This window comes from Carassius gibelio, chromosome B25 (assembly GCF_023724105.1).
Source record: "Carassius gibelio isolate Cgi1373 ecotype wild population from Czech Republic chromosome B25, carGib1.2-hapl.c, whole genome shotgun sequence".
In the NCBI taxonomy this organism is placed as follows: domain Eukaryota; kingdom Metazoa; phylum Chordata; class Actinopteri; order Cypriniformes; family Cyprinidae; genus Carassius; species Carassius gibelio.
In genome coordinates, this window is record NC_068420.1 from 3,986,466 (window position 1) to 4,009,538 (window position 23,073).

The 23,073-nt window shown below is 33.2% G+C and overlaps 1 protein-coding gene across 1 annotated transcript in view; it reads right to left on the reverse strand.

The window, feature by feature from the left end:
- The window catches only part of LOC128014026 (uncharacterized), a 37,389-nt gene extending 14,752 nt beyond the window's left edge, over window positions 1–22,637 (reverse strand). The window contains exon 1 of the mRNA XM_052597266.1: window positions 22,148–22,637. Within this exon, the coding sequence (XP_052453226.1) occupies window positions 22,148–22,220 (73 nt within the window). The 5' untranslated portion in view covers window positions 22,221–22,637. The remainder of the gene's footprint in view (window positions 1–22,147) is intronic.
- Between the last annotated feature and the right edge of the window lie 436 nt (window positions 22,638–23,073).

The window sequence follows — 23,073 nt, forward strand, 5'->3', positions numbered from 1 at the left end:
AATAATTTTAAATAAACGCTGTTCTTAAAAAAAATTATACATCGAAGAATCCTGAAAAAAGTATCGCAGATTCCAAAATAATATTTGGTAGCACAACTGTTAATCGTTCTAAGAATAAATCATCATATTTTCATGATTTCTAAAGATCATGTGACACTGAAGACTGGAGGAATGATGCTGAAAATACAGCTGCACATCACAGAAATAAATTATATTTTAAATGATATTAAAATAGAAACCATTATTTTCTATATTTTATTTTGATAATTTTTAATTATTACTGAAATACAACCTTTTTTGTTTTTGTTTCAAACAGTTCATTGAACAATAATAAATGAAGTACCTGAAGCTGACAATTAGTAAATGTATAATAATTAGCAAAGATGATTAATTTAGCGCTGTAAATGCGCGTGTCAGGGGCGGGGACACGCCTTGGAGCGTCAGACGCGCTGAGGACCAAACACAGCAGAACGGTAGGAAACTTCACTCCTCTTATTATTTCTCTTTTACCATAGAGATTTATTTTTAGATACGTGATCTGAGTCTTTCATAGAGTTGTAGAGTTATTAGAAAAATAGAGTTATTTTTTACATTCTTTGGTAAAGTTTTCAGATGGAGACTTTGGAGCCTGTTCGCGACTTGGTTGATTCAGATCGGCAATTCGGAGCTTGTTCGCGACTCGGTTGATTCAGATCGGCAATTCGGAGCATGTTCGCGACTCGGTAAATTTTCATCCTTTCTTTTTTTTATAAGAAATTGTATTCTTTATTAGATTTTAGAATCTTTTATTCAGGATGTGTTAAATTGATAAGAAGTGAAATCAAAGATTAATATTGTTAGAAGAGATTTATATTTGGAATAAACGCTGTTCTTTAAAAAAAATTATACATCAAAGAATCCCAAAAAAAGTATCGCAGATTCCAAAATAATATTTTATTCAGATCAGCACTTCGGAGCATGTTCGCGACTCGGTGGTTCGATTGATTCAGATCGGCACTTCGGAGCCTGTTCGCGACTCCGTTGATTTTTGAATCATTTTAAAAGTTTGCTTGTTTTATTTTTGTTATAATTTTTCTTTATGATTATTTTACTTTCTTTTATGTAAAGCACTTTGAATTACCATTGTGCATGAAATGTGCTATATAAATAAACTTCCCTTGCATAGTGTGTTAGTGGGCTTATACACACACACACACACACACACACACTACCGGTCAGAGTTTTGGATAAGAATGATTTTTAATGTTTTTTTTTTTTTACAGGAATTTATTTTACTCATCAAGACAACATTTATTTGATCAAAAATACTGGAAAACATGTAATATTGTAAAATATTATTAACATTTTTCTTTTTTAATATACATGAAAGTGTAATTTATTCATGTGATGTGCAGCTATATTTTCGGCATTATTCCTCCAGTCTTCAGTGTCACATGATCTTCAGAAATCAGAATAATATAATGATTTATTATTAGAATTATCAACAGTTTTGCTGATAAATATTATTTTGGAATCTGTGATACTTTTTTCAGGATTCTTTGATGAATAAAAAGTTAAAAAGAAGAGCATTTATTTAAAATATAAATATTTCCTAACAATATTCACTACAGTTAAATAGTTTGGGGTCAGTAAATTTTTAATAATTTTAAATAAACGCTGTTCTTAAAAAAATATACATCCAAGAATCCTGAAAAAAGTATCGCAGATTCCAAAATAATATTTGGTAGCACAACTATTAATAGTTCTAAGAATAAATCATCATATTTTCATGATTTCTAAAGATCATGTGACACTGAAGACTGGAGGAATGATGCTGAAAATACAGCTGCACATCACAGAAATAGATTACATTTTAAAGGATATTAAAATAGAAACCATTATTTTATATATTTTATTTCGATAATTTTGAATTATTACTGAAATACAACCTTTTTTTGTTTAAAACAGTTCATTGAACAATAATAAATGAAGTACCTGAAGCTGACAATTACGTAAATGTATAATAATTAGCAAAGATTATTAATTTAGCGCTGTGCGCGTGTGAAGGGCGGAGACACGCCGCGGAGCGTCAGACGCGCTGAGGACCAAACACAGCAGAACGGTAACAGAGACAGTGGTGTGCCAGTTGCTACAATGTGTTCAAACAGTGGCGGCACCCTTGCTCTGGATGTACCAGCCCATGGAGGCGTGAAAAAAATAAATGAAGTGACGTGCTGATGAAGTCAAAGAGTTGGTGTTTATTCCAAAACGTGAAAAACAAAGATTTTCTAAAAGAATGCAAATTACATTTACAGTGTAAATCAAAAATAAGAAAAAAAAATGTACAAAGTTTAAATGTACAAACAAAACCTTTGGCTATGTCAATAATTTGACCCAAAAATCAAGCAAGCAACTTTCCCCGACTCACTCTACGAGCTCCCCTTGACCAGACTGAGAGAAACACTTAAAAAGTATAAGCCCCTCCCACTAGGACTAAACCATTAAATAATTGATGGTAACAAATATGTTCAAGAAAGACAAAACAATTAAATAGCGACTTAATTGTAACAAAGGCATAACTATTAGAACTAAAAAAATATACAGAAATATACAACCATTTCAAACAACACAAACTAAATTAATTATTATGGTTTACCAAAGCATCAAACAAACACCAATCTCCCCCTCCGGCATGAAACCAATTAAGTGTGCCTTCTATTGGCGGGAAACAGGTATTTAAAAATGGTGGCAAGGTAGTGCCCGGGTTTCTTCTGTTTGTTATGTGGAAATGTTCCAGTACGTAAGTATGACTGTTTACTTTATGTAAGTGGATGATTGAAAGCAATAAACATTTAACATGCCAACGGTCTTGTCTGTATTCTCAACAATACACAGCATAATAAAATTGACTCACAAAGTGTTAACCTAAACAAAAGTTGTGAGAACAGGATCAACACTTAAACAATACACAATCAATTACACACACACGCATACCTGGTGTTACAATGCGCAAAAAAATGTGTTGCTGTATGAAAAGTCTATGCATGCCTAGTGTGTTGTGTTCTAAGTCCAGTACCACAGTCTCTAGTCACAGTGCCCCACTGTCACAGGTAGGAAACTTCACTCCTCTTATTATTTCTCTTTTACTATAGCGATTTATTTTTAGATACGTGATCTGAGTCTTTCATAGAGTTGTAGAGTTATTAGAGAAATAGTTATTTTTTACATTCTTTGGTAAAGTTTTCAGATCGGGACTTCAGAGCCTGTTCGCGACTCGGTTGATTCAGATCGGCACTTCGAAATAATATTTTATTCAGATCGACACTTCGGAGCATGTTCGCGACTCGGTTGATCGGTTGATTCAGATCGGCACTTCGGAGCATGTTGGCAACCCGGTTGATCGGTTGATTCAGATCGGCACTTCGGAGCCTGTTCGCGACTCGGTTGATTTACATTAATCATTTTAAAAGTTTGAAAATTGCTTGTTTTATTTTTGTTATCATTTTTCTTCATGATTATTTTACTTTATTTTATGTAAAGCACTTTGAATTAGCATTGTGCATGAATGTCAGTAAATTTTTTATAATTTTAAATAAACGCTGTTCTTAAAAAAATATTATACATCGAAGAATCCTGAAAAATGTATTGCAGATTCCAAAATAATATTTGGTAGCACAACTATTAATAGTTCTAAGAATAAATCATCATATTTTCATGATTTCTAAAGATCATGTGACACTGAAGACTGGAGGAATGATGCTGAAAATACAGCTGCACATCACAGAAATAAATTATATTTTAAAGGATATTAAAATAGAAACCATTATTTTATATATTTCGATAATTTTGAATTATTACTGAAATACAACCTTTTTGTTTCAAACAGTTCATTGAACAATAATAAATGAAGTACCTGAAGCTGACAATGACGTAAATGTATAATAATTAGCAAAGATGATTAATTTAGCGCTGTAAACGTGCGTGTGAGGGGCGGAGACGCGCCGCGGAGCGTCAGACGCGCTGAGGACCAAACACAGCAGAACGGTAGGAAACTTCACTCCTCTTATTATTTCTCTTTTACCATAGAGATTTATTTTTAGATACAGTGATCTGAGTCTTTCATAGAGTTGTAGATTTAATAGAGAAATAGAGTTATTTTTTACATTCTTTGGTAAAGTTTTCAGATCAGGACTTCGGAGCCTGTTCGACTCGGTTGATTCAGATCGGCACTTCGGAGCCTGTTCGCAACTCGGTTGATTCAGATCGTTAATTCGGAGCATGTTCGTGACTCAGTAAATTTTTATCCTTTCTTTTTTTTTATAAGAAATTGTATTCTTTATTAGATTTTAGAATCTTTTATTCAGGATGTGTTAAATTAATAAGAATTGAAATCAAAGATTAATATTATTAGAAGAGATTCATATTTGGAATAAACGCTATTCTTTAAAAAAATTATACATCGAAGAATCCTGAAAACAGTATCTCAGATTCCAAAATAATATTTTATTCAGATTTATTTTTGTTATCATTTTTCTTCATGATTATTTTACTTTATTTTATGTAAAGCACTTTGAATTACCATTGTGTACAAATGTGCTATATAAATAAACTTGCCTTGCCTAGTGTGTTAGTGGGCTTATACACACACGCACACACACGCATACACACACTACCGGTCAGAGTTTGGGATCAGAATGATTTTTAATGTTTTTTTTTACAGGAATTTATTTAACTCATATAATGATTTATTATTAGAATTATCAACAGTTTTGCTGATAAATATTATTTTGGAATCTGTGATACTTTTTTTAGATTTTAGAATCTTTTATTCAGGATGTGTTAAACTGATAAGAAGTTAAATCAAAGATTAATATTGTTAGAAGAGATTTACATTTGGAATAAACGCTGTTCTTTAAAAAAATATATACATCGAAGAATCCTGAAAAAAGTATGGCAGATTCCAAAATAATATTTTATTCAGATCGGCACTTCGGAGCATGTTCGCGACTCGGTTGATCGGTTGATTCAGATCGGCACTTCGGAACCTGTTCGCGACTCGGTTGATCGGTTGATTCAGATCGGCACTTCGGAGCCTGTTCGCGACTCGGGTGATCGGTTGATTCAGATCGGCACTTCGGAGCCTGTTCGCGACTCGGTTGATTCAGATCGGCACTTCGGAGCCTGTTCGCGACTCGGTTGATTCAGATCGGCAATTCGGAGCTTGTTCGCGACTCAGTTGATTCAGATCGGCAATTCGGAGCATGTTCGTGACTAGGTAAATTTTTATCCTTTCTTTTTTTATAAGAAATTGTATTCTTTATTAGATTTTAAAATCTTTTATTCAGGATGTGTTAAACTGATAAGAAGTGAAATCAAAGATTAATATTGTTAGAAGAGATTTATATTTGGAATAAACGCTGTTCTTTAAAAAAAAATATATACATCGAAGAATCCTGAAAAAAGTATCGCAGATTCCAAAATAATATTTTATTCAGATCGGCACTTCGGAGCATGTTCGGGACTCGGTTGATCGGTTGATTCAGATCGGCACTTCGGAGCATGTTCGCTACTCCGTTGATTTTTGAATCATTTTAAAAGTTAGAAAATTGCTTGTTTTATTTTTGTTATAATTTTTCTTTATGATTATTTTACTTTCTTTTATGTAAAGCACTTTGAATTACCATTGTGCATGAAATGTGCTATATAAATAAACTTGCCTTGCCTAGTGTTAGTGGGCTTATATATATATATATATATATATATATATATATATATATATATATATATATATATATACACACACACACACACACACACTACCGGTCAGAGTTTGGGATCAGAATGATTTTTAATGTTTTTTACAGGAATTTATTTTACTCATCAAGACAGCATTTATTTGATCAAAAATACTGGAAAACATGTAAAATTGTGAAATATTATTAACATTTTTCTATTTTAATATACATGAAAGTTTAATTTATTCATGAGATGTGCAGCTATATTTTCAGCATCATTCCTCCAGTCTTCAGTGTCACATGATCTTCAGAAATCAGAATAATATAATGATTTATTATTAGAATTATCAACAGTTTTGTTGATAAATATTATTTTGGAATCTGTGATACTTTTTTCAGGATTCTTTGGTGAATAAAAAGTTAAAAAGAAGGGCATTTATTTAAAATATTAATATTTCCTAACAATATTCACTTTAGTTCAATAGTTTGGGGTCAGTAAATTTTTTATAATTTTAAATAAACGATGTTCTTAAAAAAATTATACATCGAAGAATCCAGAAAAACCTATCGCAGATTCCAAAATAATATTTGGTAGCACAACTATTAATAGTTCTAAGGATAAATCATCATATTTTCATGATTTCTAAAGATCATGTGACACTGAAGACTGGAGGAATGATGCTGAAAATACAGCTGCACATCACACGAATAAATTATATTTTAAAGGATATTAAAATAGAAACCATTATTTTATATATTTTATTTCGATAATTTTGAATTATTACTGAAATACAACCTTTTTTTGTTTCAAACAGTTCATTGAACAATAATAAATGAAGTACCCGAAGCTGACAATGACGTAAATGTATAATAATTAGCAAAGATGATTAATTTAGCGCTGTAAACGCGCGTGTGGGAGACGCGCTGCAGAGTGTCAGACGCGCTGAGGACCAAACACAGCAGAACGGTAAGAAACTTCACTCCTCTTATTATTTCTCTTTTACTATAGCGATTTATTTTTAGATACGTGATCTGAGTCTTTCATAGAGTTGTAGAGTTATTAGAGAAATAGTTATTTTTTACATTCTTTGGTAAAGTTTTCAGATCGGGACTTCAGAGCCTGTTCGCGACTCGGTTGATTCAGATCGGCACTTCGAAATAATATTTTATTCAGATCGACACTTCGGAGCATGTTCGCGACTTGATCGGTTGATTCAGATCGGCACTTCGGAGCATGTTCGGGACTCGGTTGATCGGTTGATTCAGATCGGCACTTCGGAGCCTGTTCGCGACTCGGTTGATTCAGATCGGCACTTCGGAGCCTGTTCATGACTGGGTTGATTTACATTAGGGAAACTTCACTCCTCTTATTATTTCTCTTTTACTATAGCGATTTATTTTTAGATACGTGATCTGAGTCTTTCATAGAGTTGTAGAGTTATTAGAGAAATAGTTATTTTTTACATTCTTTGGTAAAGTTTTCAGATCGGGACTTCAGAGCCTGTTCGCGACTCGGTTGATTCAGATCGGCACTTCGAAATAATATTTTATTCAGATCGACACTTAGGAGCATGTTCGCGACTCGGTTGATCGGTTGATTCAGATCGGCACTTCGGAGCATGTTGGCAACCCGGTTGATCGGTTGATTCAGATCGGCACTTCGGAGCCTGTTCGCGACTCGGTTGATTTACATTAATCATTTTAAAAGTTTGAAAATTGCTTGTTTTATTTTTGTTATCATTTTTCTTCATGATTATTTTACTTTATTTTATGTAAAGCACTTTGAATTAGCATTGTGCATGAATGTCAGTAAATTTTTTATAATTTTAAATAAACGCTGTTCTTAAAAAAATATTATACATCGAAGAATCCTGAAAAATGTATTGCAGATTCCAAAATAATATTTGGTAGCACAACTATTAATAGTTCTAAGAATAAATCATCATATTTTCATGATTTCTAAAGATCATGTGACACTGAAGACTGGAGGAATGATGCTGAAAATACAGCTGCACATCACACGAATAAATTATATTTTAAAGGATATTAAAATAGAAACCATTATTTTATATATTTCGATAATTTTGAATTATTACTGAAATACAACCTTTTTTGTTTCAAACAGTTCATTGAACAATAATAAATGAAGTACCTGAAGCTGACAATGACGTAAATGTATAATAATTAGCAAAGATGATTAATTTAGCGCTGTAAACGTGCGTGTGAGGGGCGGAGACGCGCCGCGGAGCGTCAGACACGCTGAGGACCAAACACAGCAGAACGGTAGGAAACTTCACTCCTCTTATTATTTCTCTTTTACCATAGAGATTTATTTTTAGATACAGTGATCTGAGTCTTTCATAGAGTTGTAGATTTATAGAGAAATAGAGTTATTTTTTACATTCTTTGGTAAAGTTTTCAGATCAGGACTTCGGAGCCTGTTCGCGACTCGGTTGATCGGTTGATTCAGATCGGCACTTCGAAATAATATTTTATTCAGATCGACACTTCGGAGCATGTTCGCGACTTGATCGGTTGATTCAGATCGGCACTTCGGAGCATGTTCGGGACTCGGTTGATCGGTTGATTCAGATCGGCACTTCGGAGCCTGTTCGCGACTCGGTTGATTCAGATCGGCACTTCGAAATAATATTTTATTCAGATCGACACTTCGGAGCATGTTCGCGACTTGGTTGATCGGTTGATTCAGATCGGCACTTCGGAGCCTGTTCATGACTGGGTTGATTTACATTAGGGAAACTTCACTCCTCTTATTATTTCTCTTTTACTATAGCGATTTATTTTTAGATACGTGATCTGAGTCTTTCATAGAGTTGTAGAGTTATTAGAGAAATAGTTATTTTTTACATTCTTTGGTAAAGTTTTCAGATCGGGACTTCAGAGCCTGTTCGCGACTCGGTTGATTCAGATCGGCACTTCGAAATAATATTTTATTCAGATCGACACTTAGGAGCATGTTCGCGACTCGGTTGATCGGTTGATTCAGATCGGCACTTCGGAGCATGTTGGCAACCCGGTTGATCGGTTGATTCAGATCGGCACTTCGGAGCCTGTTCGCGACTCGGTTGATTTACATTAATCATTTTAAAAGTTTGAAAATTGCTTGTTTTATTTTTGTTATCATTTTTCTTCATGATTATTTTACTTTATTTTATGTAAAGCACTTTGAATTAGCATTGTGCATGAATGTCAGTAAATTTTTTATAATTTTAAATAAACGCTGTTCTTAAAAAAATATTATACATCGAAGAATCCTGAAAAATGTATTGCAGATTCCAAAATAATATTTGGTAGCACAACTATTAATAGTTCTAAGAATAAATCATCATATTTTCATGATTTCTAAAGATCATGTGACACTGAAGACTGGAGGAATGATGCTGAAAATACAGCTGCACATCACAGAAATAAATTATATTTTAAAGGATATTAAAATAGAAACCATTATTTTATATATTTCGATAATTTTGAATTATTACTGAAATACAACCTTTTTTGTTTCAAACAGTTCATTGAACAATAATAAATGAAGTACCTGAAGCTGACAATGACGTAAATGTATAATAATTAGCAAAGATGATTAATTTAGCGCTGTAAACGTGCGTGTGAGGGGCGGAGACGCGCCGCGGAGCGTCAGACACGCTGAGGACCAAACACAGCAGAACGGTAGGAAACTTCACTCCTCTTATTATTTCTCTTTTACCATAGAGATTTATTTTTAGATACAGTTATCTGAGTCTTTCATAGAGTTGTAGATTTATAGAGAAATAGAGTTATTTTTTACATTCTTTGGTAAAGTTTTCAGATCAGGACTTCGGAGCCTGTTCGCGACTCGGTTGATTCAGATCGGCACTTCGGAGCTTGTTCGCAACTCGGTTGATTCAGATCGTTAATTCGGAGCATGTTCGCGACTCAGTAAATTTTTATCCTTTCTTTTTTTTTTTATAAGAAATTGTATTCTTTATTAGATTTTAGAATCTTTTATTCAGGATGTGTTAAATTAATAAGAATTGAAATCAAAGATTAATATTATTAGAAGAGATTCATATTTGGAATAAACGCTATTCTTTAAAAAAATTATACATCGAAGAATCCTGAAAAAAGTATCTCAGATTCCAAAATAATATTTTATTCAGATTTATTTTTGTTATCATTTTTCTTCATGATTATTTTACTTTATTTTATGTAAAGCACTTTGAATTACCATTGTGTACAAATGTGCTATATAAATAAACTTGCCTTGCCTAGTGTGTTAGTGGGCTTATACACACACGCACACACACACTACCGGTCAGAGTTTGGGATCAGAATGATTTTTAATGTTTTTTTTTACAGGAATTTATTTTACTCATATAATGATTTATTATTAGAATTATCAACAGTTTTGCTGATAAATACTATTTTGGATTCTGTTCCTTTTTTAGATTTTAGAATCTTTTATTCAGGATGTGTTAAACTGATAAGAAGTTAAATCAAAGATTAATATTGTTAGAAGAGATTTACATTTGGAATAAACTCTGTTCTTTAAAAAAATATATACATCGAAGAATCCTGAAAAAAGTATGGCAGATTCCAAAATAATATTTTATTCAGATCGGCACTTCGGAGCATGTTCGCGACTCGGTTGATCGGTTGATTCAGATCGGCACTTCGGAGCATGTTCGCGACTCGGGGTTGATTCAGATCGGCACTTCGGAACTTGTTCGCGACTCGGTTGATCGGTTGATTCAGATCGGCACTTCGGAGCCTGTTCGCGACTCGGGTGATCGGTTGATTCAGATCGGCACTTCGGAGCCTGTTCGCGACTCGGTTGATTCAGATCGGCACTTCGGAGCCTGTTCGCTACTCGGTTGATTCAGATCGGCAATTCGGAGCTTGTTCGCGACTCAGTTGATTTAGATCGGCAATTCGGAGCATGTTCGTGACTAGGTAAATTTTTATCCTTTCTTTTTTTTATAAGAAATTGTATTCTTTATTAGATTTTAAAATCTTTTATTCAGGATGTGTTAAACTGATAAGAAGTTAAATCAAAGATTAATATTGTTAGAAGAGATTTATATTTGGAATAAATGCTGTTCTTTAAAAAAAAATATATACATCGAAGAATCCTGAAAAAAGTATCGCAGATTCCAAAATAATATTTTATTCAGATCGGCACTTCGGAGCATGTTCGGGACTCGGTTGATCGGTTGATTCAGATCCGCACTTCGGAGCCTGTTCGCGACTCGGTTGATTCAGATCGGCACTTCGGAGAATGTTCGCTACTCCGTTGATTTTTGAATCATTTTAAAAGTTAGAAAATTGCTTGTTTTATTTTTGTTATAATTTTTCTTTATGATTATTTTACTTTCTTTTATGTAAAGCACTTTGAATTACCATTGTGCATGAAATGTGCTATATAAATAAACTTGCCTTGCCTAGTGTTAGTGGGCTTATATATATATATATATATATATATATATATATATATATACACACACACACACACACACACACACACACACACACACTACCGGTCAGAGTTTGGGATCAGAATGATTTTTAATTTTTTTTTACAGGAATTTATTTTACTCATCAAGACAGCATTTATTTGATCAAAAATACTGGAAAACATGTAAAATTGTGAAATATTATTAACATTTTTCTATTTTAATATACATGAAAGTTTAATTTATTCATGAGATGTGCAGCTATATTTTCAGCATCATTCCTCCAGTCTTCAGTGTCACATGATCTTCAGAAATCAGAATAATATAATGATTTATTATTAGAATTATCAACAGTTTTGTTGATAAATATTATTTTGGAATCTGTGATACTTTTTTCAGGATTCTTTGATGAATAAAAAGTTAAAAAGAAGGGCATTTATTTAAAATATTAATATTTCCTAACAATATTCACTTTAGTTCAATAGTTTGGGGTCAGTACATTTTTTTATAATTTTAAATAAACGATGTTCTTAAAAAAATTATACATCGAAGAATCCAGAAAAACCTATCACTGATTCCAAAATAATATTTGGTAGCACAACTATTAATAGTTCTAAGGATAAATCATCATATTTTCATGATTTCTAAAGATCATGTGACACTGAAGACTGGAGGAATGATGCTGAAAATACAGCTGCACATCACACGAATAAATTATATTTTAAAGGATATTAAAATAGAAACCATTATTTTATATATTTTATTTCGATAATTTTGAATTATTACTGAAATACAACCTTTTTTTGTTTCAAACAGTTCATTGAACAATAATAAATGAAGTACCCGAAGCTGACAATGACGTAAATGTATAATAATTAGCAAAGATGATTAATTTAGCGCTGTAAACGCGCGTGTGGGAGACGCGCTGCGGAGCGTCAGACGCGCTGAGGACCAAACACAGCAGAACGGTAAGAAACTTCACTCCTCTTATTATTTCTCTTTTACTATAGCGATTTATTTTTAGATACGTGATCTGAGTCTTTCATAGAGTTGTAGAGTTATTAGAGAAATAGTTATTTTTTACATTCTTTGGTAAAGTTTTCAGATCGACACTTCGGAGCATGTTCGCGACTCGGTTGATCGGTTGATTCAGATCGGCACTTCGGAGCATGTTGGCAACCCGGTTGATCGTTTGATTCAGATCGGCACTTCGGAGCCTGTTCGACTCGGTTGATTTACATTAATCATTTTAAAAGTTTGAAAATTGCTTGTTTTATTTTTGTTATCATTTTTCTTCATGATTATTTTACTGTATTTTATGTAAAGCACTTTGAATTAGCATTGTGCATGAATGTCAGTAAATTTTTTATAATTTTAAATAAACGCTGTTCTTAAAAAAATATTATACATCGAAGAATCCTGAAAAATGTATTGCAGATTCCAAAATAATATTTGGTAGCACAACTATTAATAGTTCTAAGAATAAATCATCATATTTTCATGATTTCTAAAGATCATGTGACACTGAAGACTGGAGGAATGATGCTGAAAATACAGCTGCACATCACAGAAATAAATTATATTTTAAAGGATATTAAAATAGAAACCATTATTTTATATATTTCGATAATTTTGAATTATTACTGAAATACAACCTTTTTTGTTTCAAACAGTTCATTGAACAATAGTAAATGAAGTACCTGAAGCTGACAATGACGTAAATGTATAATAATTAGCAAAGATGATTAATTTAGCGCTGTAAACGTGCGTGTGAGGGGCGGAGACGCGCCGCGGAGCGTCAGACGCGCTGAGGACCAAACACAGCAGAACGGTAGGAAACTTCACTCCTCTTATTATTTCTCTTTTACCATAGAGATTTATTTTTAGATACAGTGATCTGAGTCTTTCATAGAGTTGTAGATTTAATAGAGAAATAGAGTTATTTTTTACATTCTTTGGTAAAGTTTTCAGATCAGGACTTCGGAGCCTGTTCGCGACTCGGTTGATTCAGATCGGCACTTCGGAGCCTGTTCGCAACTCGGTTGATTCAGATCGTTAATTCGGAGCATGTTCGCGACTCAGTAAATTTTTATCCTTTCTTTTTTTTTTATAAGAAATTGTATTCTTTATTAGATTTTAGAATCTTTTATTCAGGATGTGTTAAATTAATAAGAAGTTAAATCAAAGATTAATATTGTTAGAAGAGATTTATATTTGGAATAAACGCTGTTCTTTAAAAAAAATATATACATCGAAGAATCCTGAAAAAAGTATCGCAGATTCCAAAATAATATTTTATTCAGATCGGCACTTCGGAGCATGTTCGGGACTCGGTTGATCGGTTGATTCAGATCCGCACTTCGGAGCCTGTTCGCGACTCGGTTGATTCAGATCGGCACTTCGGAGCATGTTCGCTACTCCATTGATTTTTGAATCATTTTAAAAGTTAGAAAATTGCTTGTTTTATTTTTGTTATAATTTTTCTTTATGATTATTTTACTTTCTTTTATGTAAAGCACTTTGAATTACCATTGTGCATGAAATGTGCTATATAAATAAACTTGCCTTGCCTAGTGTTAGTGGGCTTATATATATATATATATATATATATATATATATATATATACACACACACACACACACACACACACACACACACACACACACACACACACACACACACACACACACTACCGGTCAGAGTTTGGGATCAGAATGATTTTTAATGTTTTTTACAGGAATTTATTTTACTCATCAAGACAGCATTTATTTGATCAAAAATACTGGAAAACATGTAAAATTGTGAAATATTATTAACATTTTTCTATTTTAATATACATGAAAGTTTAATTTATTCATGAGATGTGCAGCTATATTTTCAGCATCATTCCTCCGGTCTTCAGTGTCACATGATCTTCAGAAATCAGAATAATATAATGATTTATTATTAGAATTATCAACAGTTTTGTTGATAAATATTATTTTGGAATCTGTGATACTTTTTTCAGGATTCTTTGATGAATAAAAAGTTAAAAAGAAGGGCATTTATTTAAAATATTAATATTTCCTAACAATATTCACTTTAGTTCAATAGTTTGGGGTCAGTAAATTTTTTTATAATTTTAAATAAACGATGTTCTTAAAAAAATTATACATCGAAGAATCCAGAAAAACCTATCGCAGATTCCAAAATAATATTTGGTAGCACAACTATTAATAGTTCTAAGGATAAATCATCATATTTTCATGATTTCTAAAGATCATGTGACACTGAAGACTGGAGGAATGATGCTGAAAATACAGCTGCACATCACACGAATAAATTATATTTTAAAGGATATTAAAATAGAAACCATTATTTTATACATTTTATTTCGATAATTTTGAATTATTACTGAAATACAACCTTTTTTTGTTTCAAACAGTTCATTGAACAATAATAAATGAAGTACCCGAAGCTGACAATGACGTAGGCCTAAATGTATAATAATTAGCAAAGATGATTAATTTAGCGCTGTAAACGCGCGTGTGGGAGACGCGCTGCGGAGCGTCAGACGCGCTGAGGACCAAACACAGCAGAACGGTAAGAAACTTCACTCCTCTTATTATTTCTCTTTTACTATAGCGATTTATTTTTAGATACGTGATCTGAGTCTTTCATAGAGTTGTAGAGTTATTAGAGAAATAGTTATTTTTTACATTCTTTGGTAAAGTTTTCAGATCGACACTTCGGAGCATGTTCGCGACTCGGTTGATCGGTTGATTCAGATCGGCACTTCGGAGCATGTTGGCAACCCGGTTGATCGTTTGATTCAGATCGGCACTTCGGAGCCTGTTCGACTCGGTTGATTTACATTAATCATTTTAAAAGTTTGAAAATTGCTTGTTTTATTTTTGTTATCATTTTTCTTCATGATTATTTTACTGTATTTTATGTAAAGCACTTTGAATTAGCATTGTGCATGAATGTCAGTAAATTTTTTATAATTTTAAATAAACGCTGTTCTTAAAAAAATATTATACATCGAAGAATCCTGAAAAATGTATTGCAGATTCCAAAATAATATTTGGTAGCACAACTATTAATAGTTCTAAGAATAAATCATCATATTTTCATGATTTCTAAAGATCATGTGACACTGAAGACTGGAGGAATGATGCTGAAAATACAGCTGCACATCACAGAAATAAATTATATTTTAAAGGATATTAAAATAGAAACCATTATTTTATATATTTCGATAATTTTGAATTATTACTGAAATACAACCTTTTTTGTTTCATACAGTTCATTGAACAATAATAAATGAAGTACCTGAAGCTGACAATGACGTAAATGTATAATAATTAGCAAAGATGATTAATTTAGCGCTGTAAACGTGCGTGTGAAGGGCGGAGACGCGCCGCGGAGCGTCAGACGCGCTGAGGACCAAACACAGCAGAACGGTAAGAAACTTCACTCCTCTTATTATTTCTCTTTTACTATAGCGATTTATTTTTAGATACGTGATCTGAGTCTTTCATAGAGTTGTAGAGTTATTAGAGAAATAGTTATTTTTTACATTCTTTGGTAAAGTTTTCAGATCGGGACTTCAGAGCCTGTTCGCGACTCGGTTGATTCAGATCGGCACTTCGAAATAATATTTTATTCAGATCGACACTTCGGAGCTTGTTCGCGACTCGGTTGATCGGTTGATTCAGATCGGCAATTCGGAGCATGTTCGTGACTAGGTAAATTTTTATCCTTTCTTTTTTTATAAGAAATTGTATTCTTTATTAGATTTTAGAATCTTTTATTCAGGATTTGTTAAATTAATAAGAATTGAAATCAAAGATTAATATTATTAGAAGAGATTCATATTTGGAATAAACGCTATTCTTTAAAATAATTATACATCGAAGAATCCTGAAAAAAGTATCGCAGATTCCAAAATAATATTTTATTCAGATTTATTTTTGTTATCATTTTTCTTCATGATTATTTTACTTTATTTTATGTAAAGCACTTTGAATTACCATTGTGTACAAATGTGCTATATAAATAAACTTGCCTTGCCTAGTGTGTTAGTGGGCTTATACACACACGCACACACACGCATACACACACTACCGGTCAGAGTTTGGGATCAGAATGATTTTTAATGTTTTTTTTTACAGGAATTTATTTTACTCATATAATGATTTATTATTAGAATTATCAACAGTTTTGCTGATAAATATTATTTTGGAATCTGTGACACTTTTTTTAGATTTTAGAATCTTTTATTCAGGATGTGTTAAACTGATAAGAAGTTAAATCAAAGATTAATATTGTTAGAAGAGATTTACATTTGGAATAAACGCTGTTCTTTAAAAAAATATATACATCGAAGAATCCTGAAAAAAGTATGGCAGATTCCAAAATAATATTTTATTCAGATCGGCACTTCGGAGCATGTTTGCGACTCGGTTGATCGGTTGATTCAGATCGGCACTTCGGAACCTGTTCGCGACTCGGTTGATCGCTTGATTCAGATCGGCACTTCGGAGCCTGTTCGCGACTCGGGTGATCGGTTGATTCAGATCGGCACTTCGGAGCCTGTTCGCGACTCGGTTGATCGGTTGATTCAGATCGGCACTTCGGAGCCTGTTCGCGACTCGGTTGATTCAGATCGCCACTTCGGAGCATGTTCGCTACTCCGTTGATTTTTTTATCATTTTAAAAGTTTGAAAATTGCTTGTTTTATTTTTGTCATTATTTTTCTTCATGATTATTTTACTTTATTTTATGTAAAGCACTTTGAATTACCATTGTGTACGAAATGTGCTATATAAATAAACTTGCCTTGCCTTGCCTTGCCTTCCAGTCAACTTTCTATAAATATATTTTGATATACAGCACTCTGTGAACAGCAGCCCTTTCAGCAATGACCTTCTGTGGCTTAACCTCCTAGCGGAGGGTTATGATGATTGTCTTCTGGACAACAGTCAAGTCAGTATTCTTTCCCATAATTGTGGTTGCATGTTCTAAACTAGCCCAGGAGGTACCCAGTATTTATACTAATAATTAATAAAACTAATCAAGCTCAAAATGGAATATTCAAATTTTTTGAGATACTGAATTTTTTTATTTTCCTAAGCTGTAAGTCGTAACCATCAGAATAAAAAAAAAAAAAAAAAAAAAAAGTTTACTTTTTTTAAATTAAATTACAAAAAATGAAGAACTTTTCTTTTAAGTAGTCAAGGATGAATTTTGTTTGAGCAAAATGGTATACACTGTGCTGCCAACAACATTACAATGAGTCACGCAATATCAAATGTCAATATTCTATTCTACCATCTTCTGAATTGCTGAAAATTGTGAATTTAGGTTTGTTGGGTTTAGTATAATGCCACCTTTATACTCTAAAACCTCTATAAAGGATGCATTACATATTAATTACCTAATTAAAATTTAAAAGAGTGACCATATTAGAGGTTTCACATACATGCCTCTGTTCGGGCTAATACAGGGTTGATTATGATCAAAGTTATACAACTCCAATTTAAGTTACTTTTGGGTGCAATAACTTTAACATCGAATGTAAATTCTGTGTTTTAGCAAAACAAGTTACATGACATAGACTAAATTGTTTAAATCTCTGGTTCACCCTAAACAATGATAAAACCTTACAGTATTCTCACAAAATCATGTATTCCATAAGTATGTAATCATTTCAGTGCAATTTAGACAAGTCCAATGGATTCACAGACCCAGAAAACATGGGGTTTAGACACCAAGATTACTTGAAAATTATACCTTTCTATAGTGGTCAAACTTTGGTAAACTTTTAGTATGTTATTAATGACACCTAATACTACAAAAAAACAGCTGAGAAACCTTTTGTTATAAATTTTTTAGGGTTAGGTGTTTTATTTTCATATATGCAGCCGTCTAATACATAATAATGAGTCATTTGTGTTTTATTTGCTGTTTGTGTCTTAAACTAGAATAATGCATGCAGTTTAATTCCCATTAATGAACCAAAAATACTGCTACATTAAACAGGTAAGAACTGAGCAGGTTTTCTATTATTACTTTGAGAAAATTCACTATCAATCAACCCTAAACCCATTGACAGAATGACTGAACCACTGAGCACACAAGCACATGAAAAACAGCATTATAAGAACAGTTAACCAGAATATAGACTTTAGCATCTCATTCTTTAAATGAAAATATGTTATTGTCAATCCTAATATTAGCAGAATTAAGGTCATCATCTCACTAAACACACTCACAAACCTGCTGAAAGTGTGGCCCCACTGATACAAAACAGAAACGACCTAGTATGGACATTGAAGATGCATGTTTAATAATTTTGGTGCAAAATAATAAAGCCATGTAACACGATAAGAGCACATCTGTGAATGACACTGAATGACATTGGCTGAAGTGAGTCACCGAGTTATTTTCAACTTGACAAAAACAAACAAAACCCGCCCATAATCTGTGGTTAGTGAGATCACTAATGTTTATTTTAGTTTTCTTTTTCTTATTGTAACTATAAGAGTCATTTATAATGTCATTAAGTTTTTTTTTTTTTTTTTTTACACCAAAACAGTCATATCTCAGCAATAAATGACTTTTCAATACTCTGACCATCAAAATGAAAAACACAATTTAAGAGCTGCTTCTCTTTTAAAGCTGCAGTAGGGAACTTTTGTAAAAATATATTTTTTACATATTTGTTAAACCTGTCATTATGTCCTGACAGTAGAATATGAGACAGATAATCTGTGAAAAAATCAAGCTCCTCTGGCTCCTCCCAGTGTCCTATTGCCATTTGCAGAAAGTCATCCGCTCTCGGTAAGAAACAACCAATCAGAGCTGCGGTCCGTAACTTTGTTTGTGTTCAAAATGTAGAAAAATGTATATAATAAGCGAGTACACCATGAATCCATTTTCCAAACCGTGTTTTTGGCTTGTCCTGAATCACTAGGGTGCACCTATAATAAGTGTTTATATTCTGACTATTTTAGATTGCTTCGGGGGTACCGCGGCGGAGTAACCCAGTACCTTTGTGATTCTTCATAGACATAAACAGAGAGAAGTAGTTCCGGCTACGATGTTCTTCCGCAAGACGCAAGCAGTTCTGTTTATTAACCGCTAGAGCGTCAAAAGTTCCCTACTGCAGCTTTAAGTCTTAAATGTAAATCATCTTTACGTAAGGAATAAGTATCATCACACCAAGACGCATTGCATGCACGTGAGCATGCAGAAAATCCAGTGAATGAAGGAAACATGAGCATATGTTTGAAAAAGAAAGAAAACAAAACATTTACAAAGATAACAAAACTCCAGAAAGCGTTTAATTCAGACATTAACTTATGTAAAGACCATCAGAAACTATAACAGATGCTTGACTGACAGTGAAAACATAGTTGAGAAATGAGAAATACTTAAGTTATTAGACATGAATGGTTTTGTAGAACATAATTCAAATAATCTTAGAAGAAAGAGAGTGGCTTTGCATTTTTATTTAAAGCTGGCAGCAGTAAAATGAATCCAAGTTTATTCTTTAAAGACACTGAATGCTCAGCATTGTTTTGATCAGCTCTGTTGATGGAGGAGAATTCGTGAGTTTTGATATGACACTGATGAACAAATTATATTTAAGTACAATTTGCATGTTTCATACTGTCAGTTTTATTTGTACAGTTTAATCTCCAGTTGAGAACATCTGATCTGCACTGCTGGTTAAAATCAATCACAACATCAGCGTTATTTGAGTTATTTCAAGCAAAACTGCATTGTTTCGTCTGCAGAGCAAGTAAGTGCACATTTAGCAGATGTCTTTATATGAGCAGTTGAAGACTCTTACAGTGATTGTCTTTGTTCATTTGTCCATGGATGCTTTAATAGATGACAGCAGCTGTTCTAAAGTAAAATCTTCAAGAATTAAGATTCAAATGGTAATTGATTAATAGTCATTCCCCATTACAGTAAGTCGGGAGTTTGTTTGAGACATTTGGTTTAGCAAGTAAATGAGATCTAAACAAAGAGTGACTATAAAAAATTATAAAAGTATATATATATTAATGCATATAATGCATACATAACAGCAGAATTCAGAAATGTGTTTTATTTATACAAAATTATGTATAAAGTATCACATTATTTATTTCATTTTGTGTGAAAAAATGAATTTTATGCCTACATAATTCAAAATATGAAAATAAAATTTTCAGTAAAAACTGAAAACATTCACAACATAACACTGATAAACTTAATACATCATTAAAAATGTGCAATAAATGTTTTTCCTGATATCTCACCCGATGTTAAACCCTCGTTAGTATACCTATTTAATAAAACTATGTTGTAAGAGAGATTATTTCCTGAAAGCACACAGGGCCAAAAGTACCCATCGTTGAAGAAACATCAATATGTGTTTGAAATAAATAATAAAATAAAATAGTGTTGTTGTTTTTTACATTTGATTAAAATAAAAAAATCAGCATTAACTTATGATCCAAAATCTGTTAGGGTCTTTTGATTTAGTCACTATTATCAGCTACAAATTACTATGAAAATATAATTAAATAATATACAGCATAAAAATGAAATTAAAGAACTAATAAATACACAACAGCATGGAAAAATCAGGAAAAAAACTACAAATTTCACCGCATCACCCTTTAAATGGAAAAACGCTTTTGCAAATCCTAATATTAGCAGAAATATTGCTCTCTCCACACCGAACAGAGAAAAAACAGTCACAAACCCCATTGAGAGCATCACTCCAACAAAACAAAACACGAATAACTTGAAAGCAAACACCAGGGTTGTCCGAGTCTGCATTTGATCTGGTATAATGGAGTAAATAGTGTATAAATGAGCCCCGAATGTGACTCCGGGAGCAGCATGGCACGCTATGAGCACATCTGACCACGTCCGTACACTGAGAGCTGTTCCTACAGTCAGCCCTAGACCAGCTATGAACACTATACTGGGAAATGTGAAGATCATGACTAAAAACATTATGATTCGGTGTCCACGTCGTGAATTGACAAAGTCATGATATGCAGCGGCTACAGTGAAAGTAGAGGATAGGATCAAATTTAAAGGAACAGCAACATCTGGATTGAGGATATTTCTTATAGTGACCATGAAACTAACAAGCACAAATAAGATTTCCGCGAAATGAAAATGTTCACGTGTTATTTTAGTGAAAATGAAGGCAGTGTTCAGTAAAATGAGTAAAATCCATCGTGCAGTTGCTGAATTGTCATGATTTTCAGAAAGCATTTGATTTTCTTCATGCACATCTTGAATGGTTTCTTCTGTTTCTAACTTTTGTGTCAATACTGAGTGAAATCTGTGATCATTGAGCTGAACCAACTTGTCTATTTCCGCTATAAGAGCTGCTCTTTGAGCAGGTTTTGGTTCAGAGTCTCTTATGATGTGAAATCTTCCTCCACATGCGTTGATCATTTCTCCAGCAATCCCTCTGGACGCTCCTGTCAAAGGTTCCTGGTGGTTTTGGAGCAGAAGAACAATGCAGTACTGCAGGACTTCTGCTCCCAGCAGCTCCTGGGCTCGTTTCTCAATATCACACTGTTGTGATTGTTGATCTTCCAGATTCAGGAGCATTAAAACGGCGTGAGGTCCAGGAGACGAGAGAAACAGCGCTGTTGTGAAGGTCTGTCTCGCTGCGTCCTCCTCACAGAGGTTTGGTCCAGTGACCAGCATCATTCTACGAGCCCCGTCTGTAATTACTGGAGTCTTTACAATCTCTCTGTCCTCCTGTCCTCTGTCTTTCCTTCCTGACAGAAGATCTGCAGCACTGAATCTGGACTGACCTCTGACCCCCACAACCAGGATCCTCACTTCATCAATGTCATCATGAGAAGCTGAAATAATGTTTAAAAACCATCATGCAAAGACAGAAAAAAATCTTAAAGGTGTTCTTTAAAAACAAGCCAATCCAAAATACTGATATTAATGAGCAGGTGCATTACCTTCTGCTTGGACAGTGTGAAATAGCAGAATCAGTGTGAAGAGCGAGACGGGTTTTGTGTTGGTCAATTTCATCGTACAACCTAAAGCCAAATAAATGTAGACTGTTACTCAAGTTAGCCTATCCACAAAGAATATAAATAAGGTTTTACTTACAGCCAGTCAGTCTAGAATGTGCATAAGGTTTTACTTACAAACAGTTAGTTTATGAAACGCTTTAAGTGTAACCCTGTCCTTTCTGTTGTTTTGGTAAAACAACTATGCTCCACAAGTCTGCATTCGATGTCAGAGAAGATAGTAAACAAGACTGTTTCTAGTAGGTCGCATATTTCAAGTTTCATTTCCTTTGTTTTAGTGAGACTTAAGTGTGTTAGCGATCGAACGGGTGCCATCTGTGTTGTGTATGAGAAGCATGAAAACGACAAAAGCGGAACGAAACCGCACAACGAAACCGGAAGAAAGCGCAGCGCGAGCTCAGAGTAAATACTGACCGCTGTTCGTCACGTGACCGTCATAAACAGAGCGGTGAGCTCCAGAGTGAAGCAACTGAGACAAGTTCTCCAATAGAAACCCACAAACTACTGATTCATACGAGCTTAAAACCAGATGAAACAGCGCTGAGATTCTCAACATCCCTGACATGTAAAACAGGAGAAACAGTGTGTAGAGATCCGGTTTAAATCCACAAATTACTAACATTTAGAAAGGATTAAGTGTAATGACATAAACTCAAATTACGGTATTATGGCAGAAAGGTGGGGATATTACTAAAACATTATGAATGTGGACGTTTTTTAAAATGGTTTAAAGAAGTAATGTAATTAATCATTGTTTTATTGTAATAAAGTGTAATAACCTTTTTTTTTTTTTGCATTTTTTTATTTACTTTGTTGTAAATAGTGAAAGTATGAAACATCATTATGAGAAA